This window comes from Gallinula chloropus (assembly GCF_964237585.1).
Source record: "Gallinula chloropus genome assembly, chromosome: 1".
Lineage (NCBI taxonomy): Eukaryota > Metazoa > Chordata > Aves > Gruiformes > Rallidae > Gallinula > Gallinula chloropus.
This window is the reverse complement of record NC_140085.1, coordinates 36,924,707-36,935,543: the sequence shown is the minus strand read 5'-3', so window position 1 is coordinate 36,935,543 and position 10,837 is coordinate 36,924,707. Positions and strand designations below refer to the sequence as shown.

The 10,837-nt window shown below is 40.8% G+C and overlaps 1 protein-coding gene across 1 annotated transcript; it reads right to left on the bottom strand.

The window, feature by feature from the left end:
* Positions 1 to 2,661: 2,661 nt before the first annotated feature.
* On the bottom strand, positions 2,662 to 4,890 carry LOC311195805 (arg8-vasotocin receptor-like; the record flags this gene model as incomplete). The annotated part of the gene is made up of 2 exons (XM_084269233.1): positions 2,662 to 2,861; positions 3,975 to 4,890. 2 exons carry the CDS (start codon positions 4,888 to 4,890, stop codon positions 2,662 to 2,664), a joined length of 1,116 nt encoding a protein of 371 aa, XP_084125359.1.
* Positions 4,891 to 10,837: the final 5,947 nt, after the last annotated feature.

The following is a 10,837-nucleotide window of genomic DNA, read 5'->3' as shown; positions in this document are numbered from 1 at the left end:
TCAAACTACAACTTCCAAGAAAACAACCACATTTACAAAGAGAATTTTTTTTTTGTTAAATGTCTTTTTCTTTAAGAAATGAAAAAAGTCCTGTAAAGGACACTTTATTAGGGTTTAAAAAAAAAAAAAGTTATCAAAGTGAGTTTGCCATCATTTAAAAAAAGTGTTTTGACAGAAAATTGTGGATCATGTTCCTACCATTATCCCCTATGACCTGCCCTGCCTGGCCCATGGGATAATGACTTACATATGGAAAATGCAGCCCAATCCACTTTGCTAGGTAAAAAAGCAGGAACACCTACCATTCAAACACCTCCTGATGGACTGAAACTGAAAGCATTCATACCCTCTAGTCTGACACCATAGTACAATAACTATTTTTCTTCTTAGCAGTGGGACTGATCTCAGGGGAAAGAAAATGAAATAAAAATCAGAAAGAAAGCACTTGAGCGATGAAAAGATGATAGCTTTGAATACTACAGACAGCAAGCATCCATTATTGAACTCAAGAAGTTCTGGCATTTCATTCATTACGTGACCAAATATTTGAAACATGGACGGTTAATATAGTTCTCAGCCTTTTATAGAACACACTGAGCTACGGCTACTTGAGAAACCAAGCTCTACCAAATTACTTACAGAGCCAGGAACAAATACATGAGCAAGGCTGATATATAAGTAGTGGAAGTTAATATTTTTTAACTATCAGAGGCCAGCCCAGGTGGTGTAAAATGGCTCAGCTCTGCTGCGGTCTCTGAGCAGTCCTGTGACTTAGGACTGTTGTGGATCTGGCTCACTGTTTGCATGCAATTTGAATGCTTGTCTTTATTGATTTCAGTGTAAACCTGGCAGTACAATGACACAGGTAATCCCTTGAAACATTTCTATTTACAGTTCCCTTCAGCACTGCATACTAACTGAAATCAATGGAAGTGGGGAAAAACAAAAACCCAAGCAAACCCACACCATTAACCATTGGATGAAGCCATAAAGGAGAACCTTCCTGATAGCTAATTTGAATTGGAGTCTTAGAAAGTCAGTAGCTGAATACAACAAGTATCCTTATTAACAGTATGGATCATATCTTGGACATTCATACCCCAGGTAGTAACACTGTTACTTGAGTTACAGAACTGCTCTAACTGGGAACATGCTGTGGGGTAGAATTAATAACAATTGCTTAAAGAGAGGGGGGAAAAAACAAACAGCAAGAAAAAAAGTATCAGTCCAAATTATAAGAAGTGACTTCATACAGACTCTTCCCATTCTTGTCTGGTTCTGGCACTATTGTCACCCACTTTTATCCTCTTCCTACTTGCTGGGGACCTGTACTTCTTGTCATCTGGACTGGGACACTAGCTTTTCCCATCAAAAAGAAAAGCAATATTTTGTTCATACCCCTATCTGGTCTAATTATACAGGAACTAGAAATGATAGGGTATTCAGTCATATCAGCACACATGAACCCCAAGCGTAAGTATTCCATGTACAACACCACTTCTCACAATCAGTATTTAGTTTAAATCAGTATTTCTTTGAGTGCAATTTAAAGACTATTAAAAAACCCACCCCACTCCATTGAGCTAGTACTCATAAAAAAGAAATGTGAATAGCACCAATGAAACATAGCACAATGCAGGCAGGCGGCACGCAAGTATCCCCGAGAATCTCTGTGAATGCAGCCCTCTCCCCACCTAAAAGATCCTTTCCTTCCATACTTTGATTGGATTGCAGGCACTGAAAGGGGAATAAATAGCTACCTGCATAAAACACCCACAAACTAGCAAGCAAATGGCGTTCTGAGATAAATATAAGCAGATTTAATTTTACCAGGAAGGGAGAATAATTGAATTTGAACCTGAAGAGTTTCTAAGCACACTCTGTCAATATGATGCATGCCAGAAAAAACAGGTCTGAATATGAAATGTAAGAGTACATTCCTAGCATCCACTCGAGTGTGTGTCTGTCTGAGGAGTTTTAGTTAACTGCTTGCACATTGGGGAATGCATGGAAGGTCAAATCTCACCGTGTGAAGCCACAAATTTGGGCTGTTACTATGCTGCTGACCTTGCTGTCCTTGCTGTCACAAGGACACTGAATTATTTTTGAAAGAATGATATAAAGCTGCCAGATATCTTATAAAAGTATCTAAGGAGTTAATTTAAAACAAGCATTAGTAATAGCTGGCAATGTTTTTTTTTCTGACTTTCTTCTGGCTTCTCAAACTGTCCCCCAGTCACACCAGGATGATGAACAAGTCCAACATCAATTTTAATACATGTTCAAGTCTAATTATGTCAGATTCCTTTCCAATTATGCTTCAATTTGTTGGACCAGTTAGTTTTAAAAGTTTGCTACTTAGAAATCCAGAATCACAGAAGAGAAAGTACTTTAGGAGACAAAATGCCTAAGATGATACTTTTATGTATCTTTGTCAGGCTTTACAAGAAATAATCCTGACAACACACTGGTGATGGAAGCACGGAGCCAGGCTCCCACAACACAGAAACTTCCTGTATAAGGAACAGAACTGCAGAGAAATATACAACAAAAGACAAATTTCCAGCTGCCTTATCCACAAAACAAAGGATGGTGGTAACATACTGATACGCCTTGCGAACACAGCAAACGCAACAAAACAACAAAAAAAGCCTTTAACATTTATGCAGAAGTGCTGTTTTCCTCAGGGTCTCTGTCTACAAGATGAATGCTCCCCGTCATCACCGATTCCTCTTGAGCCGAGGTGTTCTCCAGCTGCTTATTTGTGCAATATGGAATGTGGCCACAAAAATACATGTAAATCCAGGGGTTGGTGCAACTATTTAAATTGCCAAGGAGCATGATAATGGTGAATGCCGAACCTACAGTGAAAGAGTTAAAGGAACAACAGTAAATACAGCACTTTTGTACAAGTAAGTAACATTTTCACAGTCTGCTGCTTGCTGGTGTATCTGTTCATACATTCAAGTTAATCTAATAGCAGGGAATTCCCGTTTATTCAATGCAATCTGTAATTGTTGAAGGTATGAAGCATGCTGTACTGTATGCATTTCAGAGTTAAATAGTTCCATATAGCTCCTTTTTAATGTAGCTGCATTCAATGTAAAAGCAACTACTAACCTGCTATACAGATCCAGATAAACACAGATTGATATATGGATTGGTATAAATGTATGCAGAGTAAGACTCAAATTCATACTGACAGGAAGAATTCTTAAAACAAAGATCAGAAGGGTTTGGGTTTTTTTTTTTTTTCCATCAGACTAAGCTTTTTTATTTTCTCTCTTTGGTTTATATCTTTGATTTTAGAATTTGTGAACTTTAATAGCCACAAACAAAGTCTGCCTTTCACAAAGAGGTAACAGTATGAGTTTGACAAGATTAATCTTGTTTAGAACAGGATGTTCTTTGATACCTCTCTCAGGCTTGGATGGTTTTTTTTTTTTTTTGCTTTGTAAAACAGCTGTTTCCCAACTTTTAATTGTTTCATCGTGTACTATAGTGATTTATTTCATCAATATGATTCCAAAATTAAAAAAGAAATATCAGATGCCTTATAACATTGCTGTTCCATCTAGCAAATCAGAAATCCTCATTACTTTGAATGGTTAATTACTCCTTTTCACCTCAAGAACCCAAAATACTGTTGCTATAATAAATTAAACCCAGAAAAGACCGAATCCTTGCCGGAGCAGATGATACTTTTCCCTGTGCTGTTTATTAATTTTTAAATTGTTAACCACCCAAAAAAAGCCACATACAAAATGCACACTTAGGTGATGTTTTGATCACATACTACATGAAGTTCTCTGTGCCTAATTAAATACAGCAGATAATCAAGCCAGGAATTTCTTTTTAATCATACTCAAATGATCACACGTAACTTTTACACAAAAGCAAAGTGCAAACATAAAGCAATATAGCAACGTGCTAGCCTGCTAGTAAGTTAGGAACGAGGATGGAGAATATCTTACCTTCGGTTACAACACTGGGGAACCACACAGACCACAGCTGTGCTATGAAGAAAGGTGACCAACAAAGAACATAGGCAACAACCGTCACCACTGTCATCTTTACAGTCTTGATCATAGCCTTTGAAATACAGTTCATACTGCTTGCTCGGGATGGCAGGACTTGCTTCTGATTTGTTACTTCGTATTCATTCTGTTTTTTCACATGTATATTTCTTTTGATTATTTTGCAAATCTTAACCTGGCATGTAATAAGGATGGCTGAGGGAATGAAGAATATCACTGCAAAAATCCAAGTCACATATGCCCTTGGGCCCCATGGCTGAATAAATTCACCCCAACATTCAAAGATACCTGGAGATATTTCAGTCTTAGAAAAGATAAATACCTGTGGAAGGCTAAAAATCAGTGATATAGACCAGCTGGTGCAAATGGGGATGTTCCAGAGTGCTCTCTTCTTTTGGAAAGTGACCATAGGGTAGCAAACCGCTTGATATCTATCCACTGTCATGATCACTATCATGTAAGTAGAGGCAAACATGCCCAGCAATTGTAGATACTTGATAATTCTGCACAAGAAATCTGGCCCTATGAAAACGTCTGTAATATCCCATATGAGCTGAGGCAGCACTTGAAAAAAGGCAACCACTAAGTCAGCAATGCTGAGGTGGAGCATGAATACATACATCCTAGAGAGCTTCTTTCTTCTTCGCCACAGCACCAGTATGAGAATAAAATTGCCCACAGACGCTGTCAGAAATATGACCCCCAGTACAGCAATCTCTACTTGAGCTAATTGCTCATTTCTTTCTGGTCTTCCAACAGGATCTGACTGATTTGTCAAACTGAGGAAACTGTGAGGAGAAGGACTCTCGGTCTGATGTGTGTTATCCTGCATAGGAAATGAAAAATTCTTCATAGTGCACAGAAGCTACTCACAGTAGCTGCTACTTGCGACTCAGGTTGACAGCTGTGAAGGACGGGCTGGCAAACAAGCCAGCCCGGGGTTCGGGTTTCCGTGTATCTTCAAGCAAATCTCCTCCTGCTCGTTCGAACTACAGCAGTGGGACCTGGATCTTGATAAAATTCTGTCTCTTGCTGGCGTGCAAAAAGGCTTTATATAGGCTCCCAGCAGAGCCTTATGTAACTGCAGAGCCCTCGGGTAGGCTGCAGGGACCGCAGCCAATGGCAGACCGAGCCACACAATTGGGGGGAAATATATAAATAAAAGGCAAACTTCAGAGGCTCGACGTAATTCAATTACTCACTTCAGTCAAAGCCCAAACTTGTAAATAGCTGTGGCCAAAATCATGCTTCAATGATCTTACTCAGGAGAGTTCTGGCACATATTTTTTGGGGGCATTGTTTGGGGTGGGTTTTTTTTACGCCAACCAGAAGTGCATGCTCCGGCTGAAGCGGGAGGAATGTTTATACGTAGACGGAAAGTTGGGCCCCTGAGCTCAGGCACATCGTAACTGCAATTCTCCAGGCTCCTGGGGCACAGCCACATCCTAAATGCGGCAGAGAAAAAGAAATGCATTTTTCCATAGCTTTTTTTCATTATTATTATTATTATTATTATTTTTAGTTCTTCTCTTTTTTGGAGTCACCTGATTCTGAAACAAAAATTAAAAAATTAACTGCCCTAAAAATAATCGTTTTACTTCGAGATGGGGTCAAGACTTAAAGGTTTTTTCTCAGCAAAATGAAAAATGACACATGTGAAATAAATTACTTTTAATGGGACTGTGAGTCTACTGAGAATTTAATATAAAAATAAGTGAAAATTCAGTGGGAAATCCAACTGAGGAAAAGGTTTCTACTATAAAACAATTTCCAAGGGTCTCTGCTCTGCTACAGTACTGCTAAAAGCTGGGAGGTAATTTTTCAGTATCTTTCCCTTTCTATTTGTGTACAGTAAATTGTATAATGACCACAAGCATTTCATTGTTCCTCAATCTTCTGGTACGACTTTTGCGTACTGCTAGTCTCAGATAAAAAGAACAATTTTGATTTAATTGCATTTTTTCTCCCACAGCCTGCCCCCTTCATCACAGAAGATGGTTTTAATAAAATTAATTAATTTAATATGAAAGATAGCACATATTTGTATGCAATCTCATCTGAAGCTGGAGTGCTCATATCCTTTTGGTTACAGCCGGGAGACTGGTAATTAGAAGAGTTTCTGAACAAGAAGCCAGTAAGGTTAAAAGTATATCATCTGTGGCATGTATAGCACATAATGATAATCATGACTTTGTTATAAAACCAGCTGAGGAATCTCGCAGACTATCATTTTTTTCACAGTGAGGGTGACAGAGCCCTGGGACAGGCTGCCCGGGGGGCTGTGGAGTCTCCTTCTCTGGAGATATTCAAGACCCATCTGGACACCTACCTGTGTGATCTGTCTAGGAAACCTGCTTTGGCAGGGGGTTTGGACTCGATGATCTCTTGAGGTCCCTTCCAACTCCTACAATTCTGTGATTCTGTGATTTCTTTGGCACTAAATGTTTTCATGTATCAACTGACAGAGGAAGGGCAAAATTCACAAACAGGATGCTGGGAGAATCAACAATGGTTCATAAAAAGAGTGTGGTCTCCTTTTTTCTCTCCCTCTTCTCCCTTTACATCCCACCGTGGGACCAATGTTAATATCTCAAGCAAAGGTAAGACTATGTGAACAGACAACAGACAAGCTGAGCAACTTCAGAAAACTTTGCCACTGACAACAGTTCTAAGTATCCATAATCCACATCTGGCTGAACACTGCTACAGCTGCCCAAGTCCACAACAGCTTTTCTCTATGAACATGTTGCAAAGGGTATGAGTCATAATAATTTAATATACCTGATTTTTTTTTCCCTAAATGGAAGCTTATTTGTAGGAAACTTGAATTCCTGAGGTTGTTTCCTTTTAGTTTCATCCCTCCCCTCCCCTGCCTCCCAGTTTGGATTTTACCCCAATTAGTGGGAAACAGCATGGCAAGACCGTAAAGGAACAAGCAGTTTTGCCTTTAGCCTCATCCTCCCTTCACCCAGCAAATTCCAGAAGAATAACTGAATTGGCCACAGACCATGAATCCCTGGCAATTCTGCTGATGGCAAACACCATGCTGCAGAGCATGCTGGCTGACTTCCAGTTCTACCTTCAGATGGAGACAAAATTTCAGGTGTGTGCCCCAAAATCATTTACTTTGACCATCCTAACTCCATGAGTTAACAAAGTGCCAGGTGGGATCTTTATTCTTCTAGCAGGACAAGGAGTAAGCATGTACATCTAGGCAGAGCTGGGACTAAGGGGAAACAGGAATATATCGAATAGAAAAATAAGCTGGGGGTTGTGTGTGGAAGATTAAGAAAACCAAACAAAACATTTCATGATCTGAAAGGTGATCAAGAAATTATATGTAAAAAGACCAGTATATGCAACACAAGTCACTCCTGGGATGCTACTGGAAGACAAACTAGAATATAGTAGCAGAAGCATATAGATGTACAACTTTCACAATGCATAAGGTATAGGTAGACCCACCTTTCAGGCAAATGTGTTTTATCACCTACACCTAGAACAGTTCCACAAGATCCCCGGGAATATGCAACACTTCCTAGGCCTATACATGTACACAGCACCCAGCGTCTGACACCTGTTATAGCCGACACGCTATAACAGGTGTCAGACCCAGCATGTGGACATGGGTTACAGGGCAAGCACACTGTGCAACCACCAGCCCTTGCCATGTTTATTAAAAGGGAGGCACTCCTTGTACAAATTGTCCTGCTGGTGTAAGACTCTAGTCCATCTTGCATATAATCAGCTCAATATATGCTAATCTTTTCATAAATATATAATTGTGCCCTTTCCATCATTTTCATCGCAGTTGCAGACATTCAGGACAATCTTATAGTGAAATTGAAGCCACTCTGGGAACAAAACTCACTGAGAAAACAAAAACAGGATAACAGATGAAAATGTTTAAGTAGTCTTAGCTGTTCTTTTACTCTAGTACTGTCCTTCCCCCGTTGCCTGGCCTTGCTTCGTTCCAAACCCTATCTGTCCAAGTTAAATTCTTTCTCTGAATTATTTGCTTTCAGCAGTGTGGGAAGGCACATTTTAATTAACTTCTGCTGAATGTCAGAGTGTGGGCTCTCATCTAATGTTTATTGGTTAGCTAGTAAGGAGGGATTCAGCTCACGGATTAAGACTTAAATTTAGATGTCTTTTCAGAATCACACAGCTGCTCAAGGCAGTAACAACATTGAATTAAGACCAGTTTACTTAGGGCTTGTCCAGTCAGGTGTTGAAAACCTCCAAGAGGTTAGACCCTGTCCTGGTTCTGTCCAGGCCAGAGTTACCCTCCCCAGGCAGCCAAGGCTGTTTCCACACCACTTGACATCATTTCCCCATGAAAGGGGGTGGCTGGGGAGAGGTGTTCCTGGGTGCCTCCAGGCCAGTCTGAGTGTGACTGGGGTGTTGGGTCAGTCTTTGCATTGCGCAGCACTCTGTTATCATCAGGCCAATAAAGTACTCTGTGTTATTTCTGGGTATGAGTGAAATTGGCTGTGGGCTGTTACTGCTCCCCTTTCATGGTGATTTTGTCGGTAAACTGTCCTTATCCTGACCCATGAAGGCTCCTTCTGTTTCTCCTCTGGGAGTGAGAGTAGCATGTGGTGCTCAGCCACTACTTGGGATTGAACCACTAGAGACCCCCAAAACCTCCCTGGGTAACCAGTTGCCAATACTTAATTATTTTCATTGTGAAAAAGCTTTATGTGCCACAAGATCAGTCCTGATTCTGACCACCTTCTCTCATTCTTCTGCCATGAGACCACTAAGTGCCTTGCTCGTACCACTTGACAGCCTCCCTGTAGGTACTGGGGGGGGGGGGGGAACTTTCAGGGCCCCTGAAGCTGTCTCTCCTCCAGGCTGAACAAGATGTACTGGGACACTTGCAGAAAATACTGTATTTTAGGATTTAGTGATCCTGAACAGGACATGTCTGTTCTACTGAGTCTTGCACTTAAACCCTGTGCTGGCGCTGGTGAATTTATGACAGAGTGTCCAAGCCTGTCAGGAGAAGATATATGACTGTTTGCTACACAAAATAAAAGGCTCCACAGCATGGGAGGGAGGAGGTACCCCTCCACAGTTGACATCTGTGCAGTGTGCTGGGGGAAGTCCATCTGATGTCTGTCCGATGCTGCACAAAAGTGAGGTTCCCAGCATTAGAAGTGTCCCAAGATTTTCTGTGTTTCTAGTTTCACCCTATCTTAGGAAAACAACTATTTGACTGTACCTTTTATTGTTGTACCCCCCGGGTGCAGAGGCACAAGCCCAGCTTCCTCAGCCTTCCCCACCAGCTTAAATCTTCCAAGCCTCTGATCATTTTCATGGCCCTATGCTGAGCTCACTCGAGCTCCTCAACACCTTTCCTGTGCAGGGGCTCCACAACTGGAGGCAGTATTCCAGATGTGGTATAATGAGTGCTGAGTGGAGGGGAATAACCACTTCCTTCGTCCTATGGATTACATGTGAGCTGTGTGTGTCAATTCCATTCACATCCAAAGGGAAACACAGGTTCAGTCCAGTGCCTAAATGTAGGTGTGGAGGACTGTTTAGGTTGCCCTAGGGTATACTGAGGCAGCCAAGACTCATGTAGCATCAGCTTTACCCCACTGCTGAGACTGTGGAACAATTTAACATTCTGAAATCTTTCCATGTAGTTTCCTCAGTTTATTTTCTAGAAATATTATCATAGAAGATAAGAGATTGCCTAGTTTGTTGTTACTGTTGCAGTTCTCAAAATTCACTGAGGCTGCACAGGAAGTAAATCAGGTAAGCATTTTTGCTGTAGCTGTAGCTGTGTAATCACTTCAAGTCACTGTTGGTCAAGGAGATATTTTTGAAGCTAGGATTTAGACAAATCTCAGCCACAGTTTCTCTTGTGACAACAATACTGACTATAGTATCCTGAGCACCTTAAACACAGAATTGTAGAAATACTAGTTGGAAAGGATATCTTGAGGTCTTCCTCCAGAGCGTAACTGCTGACTGAAGTGGGACTATCACCATCACTAGATCAGGTCAGACACAGCTTTGTCGAGCTAGGCCGTATGGAAATTTCACCTCTGGGCAGCCTGTTCCAGTGCTCTTGGTGAATAATTACTTCCTAATGCACTTTCAGAACCTCCCACAGTGGCAACTGTCCCCTAGCAGATCCCCTGCTACCACTGAGATGGTTCCATCAACTCTGTAGTTCCCTTGGAAGTACTTACAGGCTGGTATTAGGTCACTGCTTAACCAAACCTTTGTCAGACTTAAACCATCTTTGTCTTCCAAAAACTACGTGAATTGCAGTGCGTTGCAGATGCTTATTGTGAAGCCAGGCAAGGAATAAATACTGAAGCAGAAATATATGCATTTTAATGTTAAAAGTCCCCCACCAACTTCTAAAAACCAGCAACTGTTTCATCTCATGACAGACATTACTTATTAAAGAGAACTTGTGAAGATAGTAGGTTTGCACTCTTTTACCTTGGGATGCATAAACAACCTCTAAAAAGCTCATATTTAAGAAAAGATCAAGTGGAAAGTACTGCTGTCTTCGTTTGATTTAAGAAACCCAGGTCTGCCTCTTCTCTGTGAGATTCTGTAGACGTGAAGAGCTAGTAGATTATTGCTACTTCACTTGTCAAGTCATGAAAACCAATTAACTAAGAAAGGCAAATTTCCGCATGGTTGGCTACATCTCCAGAGGATTTCAGAGAAATCAAACATTATTTCCTCAGTGATGATGTAATTTATTATTTTTCAAACATTAAAATGTAAAAACAGCTACCATATACCTTACAGAGTGGAAAGGACTAGAG